The sequence below is a fragment of the Oxyura jamaicensis genome, chromosome 2 (genome assembly GCF_011077185.1).
Source record: "Oxyura jamaicensis isolate SHBP4307 breed ruddy duck chromosome 2, BPBGC_Ojam_1.0, whole genome shotgun sequence".
Taxonomy (NCBI): domain Eukaryota; kingdom Metazoa; phylum Chordata; class Aves; order Anseriformes; family Anatidae; genus Oxyura; species Oxyura jamaicensis.
In genome coordinates this window covers 145,551,887-145,575,280 of record NC_048894.1, presented here as the reverse complement: position 1 = coordinate 145,575,280, position 23,394 = coordinate 145,551,887, and the positions used below count along the sequence as shown (strand labels likewise).

Genomic DNA, 23,394 nt, shown 5'->3' with positions numbered 1-23,394 from the left:
GTGAGACTGAACTTCTGATAATGGGGGGATAACATGAATGAGAAGGCAGGCAAGAAAAAGGCTCATGTTGGATGTGTCCAACACACTTTAATTTGTAAAATGCATCTCCATTTTATTCATATGATGAAAAACCTAAAAAGCCAGTGCAGTGGATGATGCATGAAGACCTGGGTGTTTTGTGTGTGTCTGTTTTGGTGTTGGTTTTTTTTTTGAAAGGGAATAAAACCTTTGAACTATCTGTCACATATTTGGTATCATAAGTATTAGAGCATAATTTTTAGTGTAGCTCTTGAACACTGTACAAAGAAGCTTTATCTTTAATATCAAACTTGATGTGACTTTTCAGACTACTTACCCTCCAGCAGCAGAAGGCAGAGGGAGAGCAGCTGCCCTGCCCTTACCCAGACGACTGGCCGTTCAGTTCCTGCTCTCCTGCCTTAATAACCACGATGCAGCTTCCCCTCTGAGTTTACACCTCATCCCACCACAGCCCGTGAACAAATGTTTTGGGGCTATTTGTTTGCCACTGACCTCCCTTACTACAAAATCTGCCCAGAGCACAGTTAGGGGAGTGCTGGTGTATCAAAGTGATGCAAGAAGTTTCTGTGGCTCTTCCGGAGGCCAAAAAGCAGGCAGGGAGGTGGTGGTGCTGCTATGGGAGAGGTTTTCCTGCCCAGGTCCACACGGGCTCTCTGCACCTGGCCTCCCAGCCTTCCTGGTAATGCAAGATCAAGGAGGATGCTCAAAATTCACAGAAAGCTGCCATAAACCTGAGCATGAGCAAACCCAGCAAACCTTACAGCGGTTCAGGAAAGAGGGGTACGTCTGTTCAGCACAAAGCATATCCCAGCATGAACCACCAGGGAGTCTGGGAAAATCAGATTCCTTATGGCTAGTGTTTCAGTAGCTGTAAAGATGATGTTCTTTTTTCTTTACTTTCTTTGCTTTTTGCTTTTTTTCTTTTCCTATTAAACATCTACTTCTGTGATGTCAGCCAACCTTCCAGGTGCTAAACAATAATTTGAGGGCAAATTAGTATTGAGTAGATCATATGTAAAGTCTAAGGTTTCATGCTTTAGCATGTGTATTCTTACTACCATGTTACATATTTATTTCGTAGTCTCATACAAAGCATATTGTTTGCCTACAGAAAGGCAGACAGGAGACACAAGACAGAAATAAGATTCTCAGAAGAATTTGCCTGGTTTCACTCTGTGATTCCCTCTGAGGGTTAGTGTCCGGACCGCACAGTGTGACAAGCTCCTCTGTTTTATTCTTCCCAGCTGAATCAGTGTCACAACCCCAGGTGATGCTGTGTTCACTGTCCCACGCTTCTGACAGAGATGAAAAGAGGGGACGGTCTTTAATAGGAATGAAATATTGTGAAGTGTTGATTTTCTCTCAAAAAAAAATAATCCTGCAATTAATGTTGGTCAACTTGAACAAAGCTTTCCTAGTCTCGGGAGAACAACTGTTCATGCCAGGCAAAGAAATTTTAATAACAGCAAAATGCGAGAGCGTTTCGGGATTACAAATAGCTGCAGCATTTTGCATTTTACAGGTACCTTATGGGAAAAGTGTACACAAGACAGCACTTGGCATCTCCGTATTTTACAGAACTTCAGACTTTATGGGAATTGGTACTTTATCCAGCAGCATTTATTGTAGCGTTTGTCTGCAGATGTTTGAGCTTTACGGCAAATGCAGCTTGACAGTGAAAGCTGGATTCAGCTGCGTTGTCTGAGCGAGCATTTCCATCTGTCGACCAAACCCCAACAGCACACAGCAGTGAGTGAGTTCCCTCAGATCCTCACCCACAGGGGTGTTTTGTACAATTTGCCATGGGCCTTCATTCTCTGAGTGTCACTGGCAGTCACTTTAGGCTTAAATACAGAGGAGATGTGCATTTAGGCAGCCTCGTGCATTTAGGAATGTGCAAAGTTTTAGTTGGGTAGGGATTTTGGTGCAGTGCTCAGTAATGGTGGTCCTGTGGCCTCTGTGGAAGCAGTTCAGGGCTCTCCTGTCTGGTGGGGAGGCACAGCCACAGTGCTAAAGGGAACAGCACTGTGTGCTGCCCTGCTTGGTGGCATGTCCCATCATGGGACCAAGTTGCCTGTCATGGCATTGGGTTGTGACAGCACAGAGGCACTTGTGCTGCTGCTTGTTATTCCCCTTGTATGGATAAAGGGGGACCTTAATTCACAGTGGTTGTTATGGCCAGCACTAAATGTCCTTCGAGAGCCGTACAGAAAACCAGCATTCAGCCCCCAGCCTCCAGCTTTGTCTGTGCTGTAACCACTAATGTATATTGAAATCCAATTCCAGGTTGGTCCATTCTGGCCCAGGGAAGGGCTCACCGCAGTCTGGGATGGATTTGTCTTTCGCAACCCGTACCGGTACAAGGCAAGGGATCGAAACCCATCTGTTCAGGACGGAGACGAGCAGAGACCTCTCACTGTGGACACGGAGCATAGTGCAGGGCTGTCATAATTCTGCAGAGCTCATCACAGAAATCACAACATGTGAGTAGCAGATGCGGCGTTGCTTCTTCACCCTTTTTCCTCTGTTTTACAGACTGATGGCTGTCAGTTCAAGCCCTTTCTGCTACAGATGTTTCATTTTTTAAAAATGTACATACTTAGGGGTTTCTGTGTTTAAAATATAATCTCCTTGCTTTCCTACCCAGCCCTAGCTGGTATTCTACCCATGGCCAGTATGATAAAACAAGGGCACAGTCACTGTCATTCTGACTTTTCGTCCTGTTTTCCTGACACTGTTCAGGCACAAGTCTGTTGTCAGCCATGGTGGGCTGTGTGTCATGGAGAAGTAAATGTCAGAGGTTTGTCCAGAAGGCCACAAGGAGTGAACGAGGGACAACAATTCACTTGCTGTGTGCTAGGAACAGCCAGTTGTGTTTCTCTTGACATGCATCTCCCTAAAAGGTTCTTAGGAATTTTATTTTGAACACGAATCAGAACTGGAGCAGAGTAAATTCATTATTTGAGTCCCCCTCTCCATCACTGCCTCCTCCTCGGTGTGGAAGACAGTGGCAGCCGGTGCTGTGCTTTGTGCAGCAGGCAGCGAGGGTTGTCAGGCTGTAGATGGGAGCCCCTCGGAGATCAGGTAACACACGGCCCGTTTCTGTTCCCTCGCCTCAGGTGTGTGACAGTCCCAGCCTGCTCAGCTCTGCTGGAGGACAGGTGCTGTGGTGTGTGCATGGAATACCTCTGCTTTCTGGGAAACTTATAAAAAGCCTTAGTTATCCAAGAATTACACAGGGCGAACAGGGCGAATGGGGTGGGGGGCGGTGGGGGGGGAAGAGAGAGAATTTGGGATTCAAACACTTAAAACTCTGGTTTTTAATTTGGATCGTGATATGTTTCAGAGCTGAGGGAAAGACGCAGACTTTGTGCTGCAGTTGCTGTTAGATACAGTTATCTGGGCCCTTTTTCAATTACTATGACACTAACGAGGACTCCAGAGCATCTTAATCTTTGTCAAAATTCTTCAGGGATACCCTTTGCAGCTTCTAATTTTGCCACGCATTGTGTGACACAGTTATTGATTTGGGCTCTGTCACACATAAGAAGGGGAGCTGTGACTTTGCTGAGGTTTGGAAGGAGGAAATGCCAGCCTGTGTCATCTTAAACTTCATTAGATTGCTTTAGTGGCAGCACGCAGATGTGCACTACAGTATGAAGAATGCAGCGAGTAAGCAGAAGGACTGACATCGGTGTGGTTACCACCAAGCAGAAGCTTAGTCCCTGCATATAGACCCTAACTAACAAATGGTGCTTGGGCCTCGCACAGCAGAGTGACTTCAGTTGTTTTTCCAGACCTGCAGGTTTACCGTTAGAGCACAATTAACCAGTTGTAGGAAGGGCTGGTTTCCGCGAGGCGTTGCTGAGATTGACTGTAAAATCTGTAGCCCAATGGCATTTGTTGCTTTTAAGAACATTACAGTCTGCATTTTGTTTCCATGTTTAGCTTGCACATATAAAAGCCAGGAGTGCCGTTTGACCATCCATTATGAACATGGATTCTCTCTTACAACCGAACCACAAGACGGTGCCTTCTCTAAGACAATTGCACAATACCCCTACGAGAAACTGAAAATGTCCTCCGATGATGGGATACGGATGCTCTATTTAGACTTTGGAGGAAAAGATGGAGAAATTGTAAGTACTGCATTTAGCAGAGGGATACATTGCCATCTTTGTGGTGGTCCTTACGGCTGTGAGAGTGGAAAAGCACTAATAACAAACAACTGACCAGGATGGTTCCAGCATCAAGATATAGATGCCATGCTGTCCAATGCAGCATATGATGATCTGGCTTTAGGAAGAAATAAGAGGTAAAAAGGTAAAAGCATGCAAGGAAAGGTGGAAGATTTCTTATGTTTAAGAAAAACTCTCTGTGTAGCCAGATGTTAGAATGTTTGTAGGTTTTCTTTTCAATTTTAAATTGACTGTAAGTAGAACTTAAGAAGTAGATATTACAAATAATCCCAACATGCACATAGCTACTTTATCTGATATGACAACAGTTCTAGACGCTTTTGAACACCTAGTTGCTGAAAAAATTGAGGATTACAAATGTAGAGCAAACTGTCTACGTAAGCCTTAAAGTTAGCTGTCACAAGGCCTAAAAATAAGGTGCTTGTTCCTACAAACCGTGTAGATACCATAAATTATGCAAACATGATCTTTCCTGTCAAGTTTTTCAGCAGTTCTGGAGTATATTGCGTGTTTAATTCTTGATACCACCTTTGATAACATGGTCTTTGAAGCCTTTATTGTCAGGCTGTAACCGTACTTCAGAAAGGAATTTGTTACTCAATAAAATTCTTACTAGCTCTCAGTAAAGTTGGCACATGACTGGTGGAAAGACCAGTCTGTTTTGTTCTGGTGTGAACTTCATGCTCAACCTGCTGTCCGCACTGATAGAGCTGTCGTGCTGTCACACTTAGCAAGCACCTGGTGAGGTGATCTGAGCTGTCACCATGGGAAAAAAATCTCAGTTCAGTTTCACTGCCAGCTGCATGAAGAGAGAAGCAACCATGCAACTCGAGGAGCAGTGTTTTGGCTTCAGCAGTGACCGAGAGCAGATTCATAGGGAAAAGTGCAAGGACAAGGGATCAAACACAGCAGTCACACTGCCAGCGCTCATCAGAAACAGACTGAAAAGATGGAGGGGTTGAAAATCCTGGAGAAGGGCTTGCAGCCTTCGAGTCCGTTTTACACTGCTTTCCCAGGCAGACATAAAGCCCAGGGGCACAAAGATCTCATCTGCTTTCAAGATGTTTCTTACTCACTTTTAGTGACCTCAATATTTGCAGCTGCACGCAAAGAAATAACAATGTGTTGTAATACAGGGGAGTTACTAATAGAAGTCTGTTGAAAATACCAGGCAGCAGTTAATCTAGTAAACACTCCATAAATGACTGCTTATTTGAGCTGTAATCTAATCTAATTATTCTCAACTTGATTTCTTCCTGTAATTTCAGCAACTGGACCTTCATTCCTGTCCAAAACCAGTCGTGTTCATCATCCATTCCTTCCTGTCGGCTAAGATCACAAGACTTGGCTTGGTGGCATAAACGGGATACACACATCTGATTCTTCAAAGACTAGCGGAGCAACCCTGCTACTCGGGAAGTACACCCAACATTAGCGACCTGCAACGGATAACAGCCTGCACCAGACTGGGGTTCGGCACCAGGCCTCGGCCATTTCTGGCAGCTTTTCAAGGCCCGGTTTTGATTTTGATCAGCTGAAGAGGTGGCATGACAAGGAAAACGATGGATTTCATTGTAAATAGTGGGATTTTCAGATCCCGTCTCAGACAGTGACCGAGTGTAGTACCATGCGTGTAATTGTTCAGACTCATAAGTTGTGCCTATTTCAATGTACTTGTTCATATAGAATCAGTAAAGGGCTAAGCAGAAAGGAGTGGGTGTTGGTTATGATGCAAGCTCAAGGTTGTTTGAATACAAGTTCTGTAAGATGGTCCCACCGCCTAGAAGGCAAGTGGTTTTTCTGTTCCAGCCGTGCACCACTGACAGATTTCTTGTGGGGAGCCCCACACTGTGCTGCTCGAATACCCAGCAGAGCGAGCAGCTACGCATCTTTGAGTGGGGTGCTCTGAAGCACCACAGAGCAGCAAGGAACACCAGCTGCAAGGACCGGGCCGAGGGGCACTTTCAGATTAAATGGTAGAGCCACCTCGTGTGCATTGCTCACGATGGATGCAGTGCAGCACAAGCTGAGGGGTGCACTGGGTGCTGGCTGGCACCGAGGCATAGGTAGGCGCCTCCTCTGTTACTGAACAAACACGAGGTGTGTTTTTCTAGTGACTTTCAAAGCAGTTCAAATGACCTTGAGCTTCAGGTAGGAGAGCTGGATCCATTTTGAAATGTGACCTAAGCTTCTGTCAGCTTGCTTCCACATGAGAGTTTTCCAACAGAAAGTCAGCCTGAGCCATGCCAAGAGCTTCCTGTCCTCCTACCCCAAATTTACTATCCCCTCAGCTCTACCGAGTCTGGTTATATGGTCCCCACCTTGCAAATCTGGGCAAGGAGGAAGACTTCTTTTTATTTTTATTTTCTTGAATTGATCAAGAGCAGCTCCTCACCTCTGAGGAAGTGCACAGGGGGCAGGAACATGCCAGAAAAACCTTAATATGGAACTGTCCCTGTGAGAGTGACTTGGAGCTTAGACTTCTTCTCTGCTGCTAGATCATGCGACATTAAGAACTAGTGAATAAAGGATTTGTCATCTTTAGACTAAGTTCATACTAAGTGCATTGGGGTGCAAGTCCAGATTTATTCCTTGCTGGTAAAACTTGCTTAGGAAGGTCACCTCTGTACACATACCTTATGGTCTCCTGTTCTGCACCACAACTTACTAAGTCAGAACAGTCACAGCTAAGCTTGAGCCCTGTTCACAGTTAGGTTGAGGGCACCAGGGCAGGCCAGCTGCTCTTCACTGCAGGATGATACAACTTGCACCCGGAGCTACTAAATTGGCTCAGTGTGGTTGGGTGGGAATAGAAAGAAGCAGAACAAGGGTTGCATTTATATTGCTCTTAAATTTTAAATTGCACTGCTTTAGGTAGGGTTGTTTGCTTTTAGAGTTTTGCCCTAAATTCCCACTTTGAAGGACAGGAAATGTATAGGAAGTGATAAATGAGAAGTATGTAGAAATTCACTTTTCATACTCCAACATTTGTTTTATTCTTCAGAAAGCCAGTATACTTCAGTGTAACATCACTTGGCTAGCAAAGAAGAAAATTAAAAACAGAGTTCGGTCCTATGTTGCTTTTAAACTGAGTCTTGAGAGTAAAGAGTAAGTCCTGCTGGTTTTTCAGTGTAGGAATTAGCTTGTGGTGGTTTCCATAGGTATCCTAATCATCAAAACTAATTTAAAATTTAGACTGAAATACTGAAAACAATTATTTTAGCCCATTAGCTAAGCTGACGTTTGGGACACCAGCCCCACTCCCAGCGCCTCTCTCCAGTGAGAAGTCTGGAAGGCGATCTACCTGCCTGTGAACGTTGTTTTTACTGTCATGGTACTTGCGCTTAAAACTTAATTCCTCGTGTAAGATCACAAGTTAGGAGCTATGTTACATAACTTACTGATAATTTCCAAATGTATGTCTTTTGCTTTGCTCCCACTGCCAGTCACGTACCTTTCTGTAGCAGTTATTTAGGTCTCCTTTGGCTTGGAAGCTTCTAGGATGTAACGTCTTCTGAGAGGCTGAGAGCAGTCGGTACGCTGGGGGACTGGGCTCCGAACATGATCTCGGATCACATTGTCAAGTAAAACGTGTGAAGTTTTTTAAAAAGTGATTTGAGGACGCTGTGTGCAAAGTGTTTTATTGCTGTTCCAAAGTATAACTTAAAAGTTTGGACCCAGGCTCCTATAAAAGTTCCTGAGGTTAAAGTGAGAACTTGCATATCATGGGGTAGGTTAAATACACATGTAACTGTACTGCACTATTTCCTTATTCTTTTCACACTTACAGATCACTGGAATGTTATACCTAACCTTATGTGCGTTGTAAATAGTACAAATTCCTATATTAGTACCAACCAGTAAATTACACAACATGTAATCTAAGGTGCTCAGTACTATATGAAGTATAAGTGAATAACTAAACAGTTTGCAAAGAAAGTTCATATTATATATATTTATAGAAAAGAATAATGATAATTACAGATGCTATTTCTTCATTTTTAGATTTTGGACTGATTCATATTTGGATGGGATAGACAAATGAAATATGGACCTACTCCACATTTATAAGAGTATAGTGAATATTTATATTTTAGAGGAAAAGAATATATTTAATAAAGTCATTTATTGGATTTTTGTGAGGTAAGCTTACTTTGTACCCAAACAAGGTGTTTAGAAGACTGTCCTTTGGTTTGGGGCTGGGGAACGCATGTTCTAAACCTCAGTCATTCTGTAGGAATTCAGTTACTTGAAAGAGCCATTCATCATATCGACAGAATGACTTTTTAAAATAATTATAAAGAAGTATTAATGTACTGTAATGGCACGTTGATGCTTTTTATTAAATAAACGTTATTCCTATGACAGTCTGAAAGCATATTAAATAGCGTATTGTTTTGCTGCTGGCGTTTACTGAGAGGCCAAAGGGCCGTTCTGGGCAAGGCCGTTCAGACTCACCTGCTGAAGTTACGATGCTTTCTCTGTTGCTTATACTTAACTGGGCAGTTCCAGCAGCTACAAAAAACTTCTGCTTGAGCCTCTGCATTCAAGGAGTGGGGCCAAAACGTGCCTTGGTTAGTTCTTATGAACAGTTAAGGAAAACAAGAACGTTTGCTTCCTCTCTACTTTAATTCTTAACCTAGTGGCCCAAATAGCTAACTGTGGGTTGTAAGTCTGTTCTGTCAGTGTTACAGAGCTGTGGCAGAGCAGCCTCATGGAAATCCTAAAAAGGGGTAGTTGTAGAGTTTCACTCGTCACAAGATACTGACTGTAGGTTGGACATTCTGATCAGGAGGTCTGTGTAGAAGCTTCACCGTTAGAAAGACTTGGCTACATATTGGAACATATGTTACTGGAAAAATGTGATATAAGGTGTTTGTTAAAAAATAAAAAAAATAAAATAAATCTGATCCGCCTGTGTTCAGGGAAGCATACTGGTGTTTCCTAAGAGTCCTGCTTTTTAAGTAGAACTAGCATTTCTCTTAAGGTACTTAATAAATCAGAACACAGCTCCTTATGCACTCCCAAGTAAATCACTACCACAAATGCCACTAGAGGTTGTCTTTGCCCCATAAAGAAACGAGCATTGCCCCTTTTTGTGAAAGGTAAGTATGCCCTCTTCTCCCAGGCCCTGTGGGCACACTCTGTCCCACCCTTCACATCCTGAAGCACAGCTGGTTTCAAGTAGAGCTTGATCAGATTTCCATCTACCAAGAGACTTCTCAGAGCCCTCCTAGCCACGTTTAGAAGTTATCTCGCACTGCCTTGTTTTCACCCCAAGCCTCCAGATTTGTAGAGTATCATTGCTTTGTAAGTTCTTTTTCCTAGAAGTCAAAGAGGCAGGTTTCTAACTGGCTGTTACTGGCACTATTCTACTAGAAGGAAATAAAAAAACAATCTACAAATTGGAAATCGTATCTAAAATGGACACTGAATTCAGTGACCTTCTGATTTGTACCAGGAGATGTTAACAACAAACTAGCAAAATTTCAAGACACAATCAGCTTGCTTGATACACGGGAACCCCTGGATTAACCAGGGCAGAGGTTTAGTTTAAAACCATGATGGGAAAAAAAACCTCTCGTGAATATATCAGCTCCATTGCCTACATAGGATTCAGTTTGTTTCCTTCTCTGGAATTTCTGTGCTTGTGTAAATAATTAGTGGCATTACAAAATGATGCCTTAGGAAGAACTGGTGAGTTTGTTAATTAAAAAAAAGATTTCTAACCACTTTAAGTGATATTCCTAATACAATTGCTGCCATGCAATAAGGAACCACCTCACCAGGTAATAATGCCTGTATCAGTGTTGTCTTACCCCAGCCTTGTGTGGGCACAGGGGTAGACCCCAGTGTACGCTGATGAACGTGACTCACATCCTAACATGCAAAAACATGAAAGCAAGCACCCAAAGCTTCTACAGTAAATACAGGGCAGACTAGAGTGGGGTTCATCGTCCAGAACAAAACATTTGAAGTTCGGAGGCACAGAGTGACATTACAGCCTGCATCACTGAGGTTACCGCGTGTTAGCTGGGCTGTGGCAGCCCTTAATTGTGGGGTTTTACAACTATGACAGATGCAAAATATTTTGGTTTAATGCTGTTACTGTAGGCCAGGTCAAATTATTTTGCATGCTTTTTGCTAGGTTAAGAGCACGCACAGGGAGTTAGCACAGCTCAGATGGGGCGCAGTAAGTTATTAAGCCATGATTACAAACTAGCTGTCATTTACCATAAAAAATAAAAATAACAACATAATAATGAAGTGCAAACGAGATGTGGGCAGCACTGTATTAGCTCAGTATTGGGAATCATGCAAACAAATGACACATCAAACTGCTTATGTTTCCCTAACTACTTTCCTGCTGATTATTTCAGGCCAGCCTTTGAGTCTACAGAATTAATTAAAGCAATAACCATTGGGTTATATTTGCTCATGAAGTGAGATGGCATTTAAATCCAGGGCTCACTACGTACATCACAGAAAAGTAAGGGAAGAAGGGGGTGTTTTTTGGTTATTTGATTTTTTTTAAAAGATTTTTTTTCACAGAAGCCCTTCTACAGATAGATGCAGACAGTTTTTCAACACAAAAGCCAGTTAAAGGTTATGAATTACTTCCATGAAAGGCATTTTCTTTGCTCATGGCAGCAAGCCTCATGTTTTATGAAATGTAGTGTTTACACTTTTGCTTGTCAACATAAGCATGAACAGAAAATTTATTATTATTTTTTTCAATCTGCTGTAGCAGATTACAACTATACAAAACAAAAAATCACATAGAAAATGCAATATTAGCTTGCATTAACACCTGCACAACAGTAGTACCAGCACTCAGGTTGAATATATGAGACTAGAACTTTAGACTTTTCTCTGTAGGGAAGTAAAGACTTTATTTAACATTGTATGTTAAAAAAGCGACATTCCTAAGTTTCTTGTTGTATAGGCAAAGTATTTTATATTTAACACAAGAAGTGTATGCGTTCGTGTATTTTAAAGTGACTGTAAGAATACTTACACAATTACAAGGGAAAACAGGTTGTCTTGAATGCAGAGGGAAGGGAACCATAAACATTGGTTAATACATTGGAGCAATTTTGTGCATATACTCATTATATAATTAGTTAAACATCTACCTTTAAAGTTATTCACCTGGGTACTATGGATGTGTTGCAGGCGCTCTCCAAAGCAGTTGTGTGTGTCCAGGTCTAAGATGTGCATTGATGAGGGAGGCCTCATGGGGCCTGCAGCTCCCTCACGAGGGGAGCGGAGGGGCAGGCACTGAGCTCTGCTCTCTGGGGACAGCGACAGGACCCGAGGGGACGGCATGGAGCTGGGACAGGGGAGGGTCCGGCTGGGGGTTAGGGAAAGGTTCTGCACCCAGAGGTGGTCGGGCACTGGGACAGGCTCCCCGGGGCAGTGGTCACGGCCCTGAGCCTACAGGAGTTCAAGGAGTGTTTGGACAATGCTCTCAGACACATGGGCTGAGTTTTGCGTGGTCCTGTGTGGAGCCAGGGGTTGGACTCAGTGAACCCTGTGGGTCCCTTCCAGCTCAGGATATTCTATGATTCTATATTCGTACTCACTACAGCTTTCAGTCACAGTAAAGCAGAGTACAGTTACAACTAGTACACACCCATAAATGTATATAAAAGTTCATATAGAGTTCAGGAGAAAAACACACATTGGAACAAAGGAAAAGAAGAGTAGAATGCAAGATCCTGTTAGACATGCACACGTGTGCGCACACACCTCAAAGCAAACAACAAAAACCACAGCTCCTTAGGGCTTGGCTGTACACAAAACAGAATTTAGCAAAGACAAAGTCACAAAATTCTAAAGACTCTTCAGAGTAGATGTAGATTTTACAGTACTAACTCTAGTCTGCATATGGTTTAGTTCAATTATATTTTCTCATAATATTAAATTTCACATATATTAGTATTGCTTAGTCCATTTTCCTTCTAGGAGAACATAGCAAACACTAACACTGCACCTCTGTCAAGTGAAATCATGTTAGGCTATATGAGAAATAGGAAATCCTTACACTGAAAGCTATAAAATGTTTGTTTTGGTAGGAACTCCTCAACTCGACACAATACTAAACTGAATAATGACTAGTGCAAACCAGATACATGCCCCAAACTTAAGCAAGCTGAGGCTGAGTAGTTTCCTGTGCTTGCAACTCAGGTAGAAATTCTTGTATTACATTTCATCATAGTTTGCCCACTGTTTCACAGTTCTCTCAATCATCATTACTACTGCTTGATTTTCTCTTCCCCCTCCATGAAAAAAAACACTCAGATTTGTTAGGAATTGGTCTGTGGATTGTTAGGAAGATTACACAGAAATTCAGGCTGTAGCTCTCCCCTTAAAATATCCTTTCATGGGACCTTCCATCAGGTTTGACAAAAAGATGTTGATTTTTTTTTCTATTACAGAACTGAGAGATAATTGTGACTCAATTTCTAATTATATTTGTTTTCAGTAGCAGAATAGGAACTGTTGTCAGCTACAATATCAAATGTCAAAGGTCCGCGCTGCAAGCAGTTTTATTCAGCTTATACAACAGCAAGTAGTAATAAATATAAGTCTTTGTGCAATAAAGTAGAACAAAGTAGTCCCGTTATTAAAATTAAATCTGGCATTTTTTTTTAATTCACATTAAAAATACACTCATTGAAAAAGATACAAAGCTTTATAAAGACCAAGCTGTATTCTGTCTAACAATGAAAGGTAATAAATATGCAAATAAAATAAAACCTTTTTCATTTGAAAATTTAAAAAAAGTAAAACTTTCAGTATAAAAAGTTTCAAAGCATGCTACTGCGCTTGAAAAGCCTATATAGTTGCACTGACCAAAGTTCTTCTGATGCTTGCATATGTGTATGTACGTGTTATCCAGTATAATGTTTTTCTTGCAATCAGAAGTGCTCTCTCCACAGTTTCTAGGAAGGTGTGAATAGCAGTTAATCTACTTGCCAGATTTTTCCAAAACCCATTCAATCACCTGGGAAAATAAATGAGAAAATTATTCGCATAACTCTTATTACTGAAAGCAACTCAAGAACATCTGAGACATACTAGCAATTCTTCCTTGACCTGTGTGAAGACCTGTTGTTACTAAACAAGATTTAAAGGTAATTCATTCAAAGGAGAAAGTTTTTAATAAACTGAGAAGATAGACTGTTACCACCCAAGAACTGTAGTTAATTGATCAGAACACCTTGTCTCTAGAAGAAGGCATTTTGAGATCCCCTGAATTGAGCTACCCCATAACGTACAGTTTTTTTAAGGTGATTTCAAAACATTCTGTATTACAGGGAGAGGTGGCCAATTTACAGGATGCCCAATTTTACTGCTGTTGACAAAGGGGTATTAATGCTCATATCTAAAACGACCGACTGCTCTCTCCAGACAAAGACTGCAGTGAGAATGTGCATCAGCACAATATCCCAGGCCAGGATCAAACAGCACAGCCCATGTAGTTTTTGAAACCTTATGACCTGTAGGAACCAGCTCACAAGGGAAACCACTACCAAACACAATACTGCCCTGGCAGGATACAGTTCTGTAGGGATCTAGCAGTTTTACTTAAGAGTTTTGAGGGGAGACTATTTAACTAGCTCTGTTCAAATCATTACATTTAATTTATAGTTTTGAAAACCACCCCGTAAAAATGCCAGATCGTGTTATCCAGAATTTAAATCAAATATTTACCCAATTTCTGGAGGGCAGGAGTGCTTACTCCTGTTTGCTCTGTGCTACTGTTCACAGAAGCACTCCTTTACACACAAGAAAGCTCATCTGATGTCACTTCTGTTTACAGTTATTTCTAAGCTTAAAATTACTGATTTTTTTTCTTTAAAACAAAATTTATTTCCTTTGATAGATTCCTCTATTGGTACCTAAACTTTGAAGACAAATGTTATTTCCCTGAGCACAAAGGAAGAAGAATTCCTAGCGATTTGGACTTCTCTCCAAGGAAGAAAAATGTCATGATTTTTTTTTTTTTTTCTGAGTCGTGGAAAAATTTCCTTCATCTACGTTTATCACCGTGACATAACAGATAGACTGTATTCTAGCTAGAACTGCCAAAACCATGATCATATGGAACGGAAAATTTTGCCTTGGAGAGACTTTTTGTGAGATCAGAATGCAAAACGACCCACAGCTTCAGGAATGCTTCTCTTCATCTCCTAATCTGTGGACCAAACCATCCCACAGGGAAGCAGCGGCAGTTGGACTTAGCCTAGGCTAGTGAATAGAGACATGCACACAAATCAAACAAATGGCCTTACCTGTTTAGCATTGTTATTTGCTGTTTTCTTCATTTCATCAAGAAGTCCTCTAGAAGTTTTAAGATCCTAAATATGAAGCACAAAGCCACAGAGATTAGTATACTCATATCCTCATTACATGTGGATGATAAGGGGATGATAAGAGCCCGAGTTATCTTGGGGAACTTAATCCTTTCATGATTTCTTTTCAGAACTACAGAAAAATTGACTATTTGAATTCACTTTTTCTAAAAATTAAGTAAACCTAAATTCACTCCAAGGGCCATAACTTTTCCTACAGCAGTCCAAGCCTAGCAGTCAAGTGTGACTAAGCCAGACTTTTCCTTACTTTCAAACTTCCAGAAGTGCAGGCATTTTCTTTTTTATTATTTTATTTTAAACACTGTAAGTTCTTATAGTCTTGATTGAATTGAAATCTTCCACAAACATGGAAATCAACTGTCTGTTTAGACCACAATACAGAGTTCTGGCAAAGAATAGAAAAGAGGACCTGGAGAAAAAGAATAAATGCAGGACAGGAAAAACCTAGAATGGTTTGTCTGCTTTGCTGTTTTTTTTTTGGTTTTGTTGTTTTTTCCCAGCCTAATCCAAGAGCCAGATTGCTCATAGAGCAAACATATAACACCGCTGTCCGACGAGAAATAAAAACTAAGAACATAAATGTACTACTTGTCTCCAAAGGAAAACAGTATCTACGACATCATGCTTCTGAACCATGCAGCACAGGAAAGTCCTACAGACCTGGAGTACAGTTCAAGAGAACTAAATCCTGCCACAACGCTCTCTACCTCAGCTTGCTGAAGAAAAGGATCATTGTCTCATCTTCTTTTACTCCTTATTTGCAATGGAACCATTAACCCATCTGAATTCGCTTCCTCATCCCTACACACAGGCTCTGACTTTGGATGAGATCTTCCTTCAGGGCCTATTTTGTGCAGATCTTGGGAGTGCTTACAGAACGAGTGAACAACTGTCCTCTAATTATTTAAGAAGCTGCTGCTCATCAGCAAGATGTTATAATTGTCTGTGTCAGCTTGTAGCCCTCTTCGATTGCAGAGCAATTTCATTTAGCTTAAATCATCTTCCCTGAAGCTCAAGCTAAATTGAGTTAGTTCACAAATGGTGGTAGGCTGAATACACGCAAAGGAACAGGAACAGCAGTTCAGCTTGTTAACCCAAATACCGTAATTGTACTCATTTCTGTGCTCAGACTAAGTAACATAGGCTCAAGCATTAACTTACAAAGTCCCTTATGTATTGTGGAAAGCGATGTTCCTCATTCTCTCCTAAAAATTAGGTTGATGCAATTTTGCATGGTGCTGCCGAGTCAGCACGTGTCAGATAGATTTGCAATGCATTTACAGGGATTTCTGTGACCACGTCATGGCACTGGAATTTCAGGCACAATAAGCTATTTACCCAACAGCCCTAGAGCAAGGGAGAAGCTGAGCTGTCACAGTGAAGGACAAAGATTACATGGCATTAGGTTTTTTCCTGAAATCTTTCTTCATCTGTAATCAGTGACCAACTGACCAACATACACAGCCTCCATTCTGCCAAAAGAAATGTGATCGTATTCTACGGTTTTATATGAGCAAAGAATTTGTTTCCAATAGCTGCAACCACAGTTTGGGAAATAGAAAAAAGGGCAAATATGTAAAGCTGCATTTACATAGCTCATTATAACAGTACAGTGTTTATGACAAAACTAAGTTGATCATCAATTTGGAGACAAAATTATCCTGTTATAAGTAGAGACAAAGCCAGTACAAAACACAAAGCAAAATGTAGGACAACACAGGATGCTGACATGACTACATCTGTACTCTACAAAAGTAACACGCACAGGTGAATGTGAACCAGCCTACACTACAGTTCCATACAACTACATGTACGGAAGTTAATTTGCATTCATCTGACATTCACTCCCAAGGGACTTGCAAAGCAAAGGAATACAAGTGAGATGCGATGGCCATAAAACAATTACAATTTCTGTAAGAAAGCAATTGCCTTACTGGTTAATTTTCTGTCCTACAGCTTTCTTTTCTTTTTTTTTCCCCCTCTAGCATCTCACTTAGTGTCCCCGGGATTTGCTAAGTTCCCACACAGTTGTGAGCAGTTCCGCTCATCACTTGCATCACCCCAGATTCTGTGAAAAGGAACTTATTTAAAACCTTGAAAACAGCTATAGCTTACAATGGCCAACGGGTGATCTCATACTCTAGTCTTGCTGAAGGAAGATGAATTAGGAGAACCTGATGTCATGAACATTTTTTTTCAGTAGAAGATAAACAGAAATCTATGGCCCTAAGCTATCTACAGCAGTAAGTAAAGCTATATAGTATAAACACAACTTTACCTACCTGAGCATTGCTTTTGCATGTTATCTAACACACATAAAAGATGAGTGCTTTATAAGGTTTGAAAACAAACAGTGAAACACCAAAATACACTGTAAAACTAGCTTCTGCACTTTACAAGACCAAAGGTTTCTCCACATTCTACACATACTAGTAACGTGCCACTAGGAAACATTAGCACCATCAGGTCTAAATACAACCCATCTCAAGTTACATTCAGGAATAAATTCATTCAGTTACGCACACGGAACTGTAAAAGCATGCCTTCTAGTTACCTTTAAGTAAAACTTTGATATCTCAAATAGACGTTGGCTGCACAATTCAAAGCACTTGTGATTCTCCGGAATTCCATGTTTTTGAAGAGTCTTGGCTACCACCTCCTTCAGCATCTGGGGAACAATAGAAACGCACTCAAACCTTCATCCCAATGTCACCCCATGCCGATAAGGCATGAAAAACTGTCCAAGGGAAAAATAAGTCACACTTCTTTTCTTTATCTCTTCCCAACAAAGATCAAGACACAGGAGTCTTAATATATTGAGAAGACTGAAAGAAAAAAAACTGGATTTCTTTTGATCTTGCCACTGTCATTAATCCATTGGCTGAATGACATCAACTCACTGACCAAAGTTAGGCAGATTTGTTTAACACTCTATTTCCATTTCCTTCACATCAAAAATTAACAAAATGCTTACATGTCAACACAATGTAGAGAAGCAGTAACTATCCACATGGGACTTTGAAGACAGGAAAAATAAACTGCTAATAGCATAGGTTTTCTCTTCTCTAAAATATAATACATACTACTTTGCTTTATACAGATATTTTCCTGTTTGCCACATGCATACAAAACTAAAATCCAGATACTACAGTCAGATTAGAGAATTTACTTTGACATTCTTTGTATCAGAGACACTTATACTCTGCTGTAGGTCTGAATGAGTTGCAGTTCATGCTTACTAATGTCATCCTGACATGCCATTGACACTAGAACAACTACATTCAAGCATTGTCCTCTCTAGTACCCAGGGATTAACTTAATATTATACCAAGACAGAAACAGTCTTCTGTACTGTATTTTAAAAGTGAAATTCTTACTATATAGTGCTCTTAATTTAACATTATTACATCAATGTATTTAAATATTATCTCTGTTAATGGACTTGTACCACTCCTGGAACATTTCTTTATCCCCAGAATAGTCCATTCTTTCACAATGGCTTTCATCTTTCCAGCACAGATTTTGCTGGTGGCTTTAGGTTTTATATTCATAGAATCATAGAATATGCCGAGTTGGAAGGGACCCATACGGATCATCAAGTCCAACTCCTGGCACCGCACAGGTCTACCCTACAGTTTAGACCACGTGACTAAACGCACAGTCCAATCTCTTCTTGAATTCAGACAGGCTGGGTGCAGTGACTACTTCACTGGGGAGCCTGTTCCAGTGTGCAACCACCCTCTCGGTGAAGAACCTCCTCCTGATATCCAGTCTAAACTTCCCCTGCCTCAGCTTAACACCGTTCCCGCGGGTCCTATAACTGGTGTTTATGGAGAATAGGTCACCTGCCCCTCCACTCCCCCTCACAAGGAAGTTGTAGACTGCAATGAAGTACCCCCTCAGCCTCCTCTTCTCCAGACTAAACTGGCCCAGTGACCTCAGCCACTCCTCATATGTTTTCCTCTCCAGGCCCTTCACCATCTTCGTTGCCCTCCTCTGGACACTCTCCAACAGTTTAATGTCCTTTTTGTACTGTGGTGCCCAGAACTGCACACAGTGCTCGAGGTGAGGCCGCACCAGCGCAGAGTAGAGCGGGACAATCACTTCCCTCGACCGACTACCAATGCCGTGCTTGAGGCATCCCAGGGTACGGATGGCCCTCCTGGCTGCCAGGGCACACTGCTGGCTCATATTCAACTTGCTGTCAACCACCACCCCCAGATCCCTCTCTGCGGGGCTGCTCTCTATCATCTCATCGCCCAGTCTGTATGTATAGCCAGGGTTGCCCTGTCCCAGGTGCAGGACCCAGCACTTGCTTTTGTTAAACTTCACGTGGTTGGTGATTGCCCAGCTCTCCAGGGCCTTTCCACCCTCATCCTTTCCACCCTCATTCATTTTCTGAATTTCTTAACTCGTATTCATTGATATCTTTGCCACGTTTTTTTTATTCCTATTTGTTATTTCTTTCAGCCTTAATTCCCTGGACATGACGCAATACTAATCCTTACAGACTTTTTCACTCACTGCTTTTGGAGCACTCTCCTCAGTGCCTTCAGGATTCACTTACAAGAAGTTAAGAGAATGAAATTTAGTAATAACAGAGATGAAGACACAGTCCACATTGGAGTTAAATATATTAAAATAATAATTAAAAAAATAAATATACAAAGAAAGAAATTAGGCAGACTCCCTCCCCACCCCCCCGCCCCAAAGCAAACAAAATAAACCTTTACCCTTGTATGTTTCTGAGATCTTGATTCCTTAACCGGCTTTGAAGTCTCAGGTTCTGTTGCACTTCTGTGACTTGCTGAGCCAACCTTAGTGGTGACTTTGGGGAGCTGACCAGCGTGTTTCAATTGCACTGAAGTTAAAGAAGCTGATCTTTCAGAGCGTTTCCTTGTTACAACCACTGTATTGTGACTTCCACTACCTCCGCTTGCCTGGGAGAGGGGAGAGTCTGTACTCTCAGATTTGGTTAGTCTAGAGAGGGGAAAAAAAGAGAAAAACTTTTAGATTTAGTACTGATTCTTCTGGTGGCATTGTTTCTGCTATAGAGGCTGCTGCATAACTGCCTAGCATACCATACATAGAATCATGAAGGTTGGAAAAGACCTTCAAGATCATCTGGTCCAACCATCACTCTACTGCAAAGAACATCTCAAAACAGCATATAACATTCTAGTATTACAAAAAACAGTTGTGCATTAGAAGAACACTTACTGATTTGGTTTCTGATACTTCGAGACCCACTGCATCTCCGATTAAAAAAAATAAAACTAGAAACAAATTGAAGAACCAAGATAATTAAGAGAAACTCTTTGCAAGGAGGACTAGTTTTGCATACAGACACTTTGTCTAGACAGCTAGAAGAGCTGAGTTTCTGGCCTTCAGTCTCAGGATAAAATGAAACATCTTGAAGCTGCCAAATTTCTTTTGGCCTTACAGGAATGTCACAATTGATCTACCGGAAACTGGGCATTCAAATGCTACTGGAACAGCATAATGTTTGATCTTTCCAAGAGTAAGAGTGCTAGTAATTCTGAAACACCAATTATATGACACGCTAAGCATAATTGCATCTTTCCTAACTACTCAGTAAGCTGTAAAAGATACAGATATTCCCAAAACCATACCTCTGTTAAAAAGGTAGGTAGCACACCTGTGACCAGATTGCAAGGGGATATTAAATTGGAGTGAAAGCAAAGTGAAGTATTACAGTATAAAGGAATATAGTGAATTCAGAAATAGCATTACATGGCAGGCTTTTTTTTTTAATTGATGCAAAGACTGCATTTTCAGAGTGAGGTCAAGGTACAAACAGAAGTCTTAAAAAGCAGATTTTCAGAACATATTTTAATAAACAAAGCTGTCAACAAGTTTAGATTTTTGTGGGTCAACTTATACTAGAAGTCCTTTGGATTAGGAATTCAATCATTCTGTTTGTACAGTGCTTGACTTTCTAAACCTTTAGTTATTTCAGTCCTAAATGAGGCTGTCACCTTTACAGAGGCACTTTAGACTTCGCAAGATGCACTCACAAATCTCTTAAATAAAAGGTGCCTGTGCTGCATGGTTTTGATTAATCTCATGCTATCAATGGGAGGACACACTTGAGAAAAACTGAACTAACAGAAGAGGATTAAACAACTAAAACATTTGTCTAGATAGCTTCACTAAAAGCATTTCGAGATGAAAGAAAAGATGCATTTCACAAGAGACTACTGAAATATTTCATACCAAAGATTTATTTTATTCAGTGCATTACCTCTTCTTGGGATAAAAGCAGTCCAAGTCTTTTGATCTGCGTTTGAGCCTTGATGCCTCTGTTCTGAATTCACTTTGTAAAGACTCTCCATCGGGGACGCTTCCAGGCTCTGACAAGACTGCAGGAGATGGGAGAGGGCTCAAGACAACCGGCACAGGGCAGCACTCTTTGGTGCAAGTAGTCTGAGTTTCATAGCGAATAAGACGAGTTTGAAGTTCAGCATATCCCACATCTCTCTCTAGGGCTTTTCTGTTATCTAGACAATATCTAAAATAGAAATTGGAGAGAAATCTGTGAGAATGTCTACTTTATTACAGTCCAAAGAAAAAAGAACAATTTACTTTTGACTATTATATAATCTCTAGCACTTCTTTGTTTGACATATTGTTCTGAAAGATACCTTAAAACAGCCCCACAAATTAAATATAGCTAAATCCACCAGGTATATGTTAAGTCGAACTGCGACATATAATTTAAATTTTGTACTATTTTTAAGTCTTTTCCTTGACTGGAAGCTGGAAAATGTTCCAATTTTCAAGAAGGGCAAGGAAAGAAGACCCTGGTAATTACAGGCCTGTCAGTCTCACTTCAGTGCCTGATAAAATTACAGAGAAGATTGTTCTGGGAGTTATTGAACAACACCTAAAAGAAAATGCAGTCATTGGTCACAGCCAACATGGGTTCATAAGAAGAAAGTCCTGTTTAATGAACTTAATTTCCTTTAATGACAAGGTTATCCATTTAGTTGACCAAGGGAAGCTAGTAGATGTAATTAATACTTCTGGATTTCAGCAAAATTTTTGATATTTTTTTCTCACATTATCCTTCTGGACAAAATGTCAAGCGTGCAACTAGATACGTATGTAATACGATGGGTGAACAATTGGTCAAAGGGTTGGACTCAAAGGGTGATAGTAATTATTATGCCACAATAAAGGAAGGACACAAAACTATTAGAGAAAGTCCAAAGCAGAGATACAAAAACTGGTTAAAGGTCTAGAGGGGAAGATGTATGAGGAGGAGCTGAGGAGCTGAAGTCCCTTGGCTTGTTCAGCCCAGAGCAGAGCAGGCTGAGGGGAGGCCTCATGGGGCCTGCAGCTCCCTCACGAGGGGAGCGGAGGGGCAGGCGCTGAGCTCTGCTCTCTGGGGACAGCGACAGGACCCGAGGGAACGGCATGGAGCTGGGACAGGGGAGGGTCCGGCTGGGGGTTAGGGAAAGGTTCTGCACCCAAAGGTGGTTGGGCACTGGGACAGGCTCCCCAGGGCAGTGGTCACAGCACTGAGCTTCTGGAGTTCAAGAAGCGTTTGGACAATGCTCTCAGACACATGGTCTGATTTTTGGGTGGTCCTGTGTAAAGCCAGGAGTTGGACTCAATGATCCTTGTGGGTCCCTTCCAACTCGGGATATTCTACGGATCTCTATGATTTACCCTATGCTCTTACAAGTAAGATTTTCATGAACATCGGATTTTTTTTCCTTGAACAGTAAATGATGGATTAGGATGCTGACAATGGATTTTTTCCTCCTTATAATCAGTCTTGTGTTACATTTGATTACCAACCTCTTTAATTCAGATTTTACCGCCTTTCATATTCAGTCTGTACTTAACAGACTAAACAGTGTGACACTCCAATAAAACACTGAAAAGGGAAGATCTAAAACCAAATCTATGAAGAACCCAGCACACCGCAATGGATGTAGTATCTTCCAGACCTCAAGCCTTGCAAGCATTCATCAAAAGTTTGAGATCCAGCTAAAAACAGCATAATTTATATAAAATAACACAGTCTGATATGATTGCATGATCATGCAATATGCCTCAGTTTTTCCTAGTGACATCCACGATACTTGAAACAAATATTGAAACTTAGATGATTTCTCCTCATTTATTCTATTCTCTGTAAGAGTAAAAATGCAACTTTCCTACTCAAAACAAAAAAACACCACCACAACATGATTTCTTCAGTGCATATATCATAAGAGAATTGTATAGGAAGTGGCTGAAGAAAATATCCTAAAGTAAAACATACATAATTTGTCGGTTTTAAGTCCTCCATGAATCCCAAAATGCAAGGACACTGACATAATTTTAGGAAGAGCCAGGTTCTGCCAAAAACTAGATTGCTGTGAGATTTCACTAAGTGAGTGTAAGTATGAGGAAAATGGGGCACAGCAAGTGTTTTAAGAGCTATTTAGTACAGATTCTTTGCTAACTGCACTCTTTGGAAACTCTTTGCTAACTGCACTCTTTTGCACCCCTACATGATAGAGACACTATTTTAATGTGCTAACTACAAAAGCATCACTGAACAAGCTACCCCAGCTTTTCAGCTTTCTATTGATTAGGAGGAGTAATTGGTTTAATCAATCAAGTTAAAAGAAAAAACTGTTTAAGACTGGTGGAACTGCAAACAGATCTATAACTGCAACACTTTTTAAAAAGTAAACCCACAGTTTTATATAATTTCACTTTTGAATTAGTAAGAAAACAAAAGAACAGCGCTAAAG

General features: G+C 41.0%; 2 protein-coding genes across 2 annotated transcripts in view; one reads left to right on the top strand and one right to left on the bottom strand.

Moving 5' to 3' along the window:
- Positions 1–9,148, top strand: part of SNTB1 (syntrophin beta 1) — a 114,293-nt gene extending 105,145 nt beyond the window's left edge. Inside the window, exons 5-7 of the mRNA XM_035318056.1 lie at positions 2,326–2,522; positions 3,988–4,178; positions 5,507–9,148. Of these exons, the coding sequence (XP_035173947.1) occupies positions 2,326–2,522; positions 3,988–4,178; positions 5,507–5,599 (481 nt within the window). The 3' untranslated portion in view covers positions 5,600–9,148. The remainder of the gene's footprint in view (positions 1–2,325; positions 2,523–3,987; positions 4,179–5,506) is intronic.
- Positions 9,149–12,772: 3,624 nt separating this feature from the next.
- Positions 12,773–23,394, bottom strand: part of MTBP (MDM2 binding protein) — a 32,072-nt gene continuing 21,450 nt past the window's right edge. The window contains exons 18-22 of the mRNA XM_035318055.1: positions 20,886–21,152; positions 19,354–19,600; positions 17,175–17,288; positions 14,540–14,605; positions 12,773–13,248 (exon numbers count right to left, since the gene is read on the bottom strand). Of these exons, the coding sequence (XP_035173946.1) occupies positions 13,213–13,248; positions 14,540–14,605; positions 17,175–17,288; positions 19,354–19,600; positions 20,886–21,152 (730 nt within the window). The 3' untranslated portion in view covers positions 12,773–13,212. The remainder of the gene's footprint in view (positions 13,249–14,539; positions 14,606–17,174; positions 17,289–19,353; positions 19,601–20,885; positions 21,153–23,394) is intronic.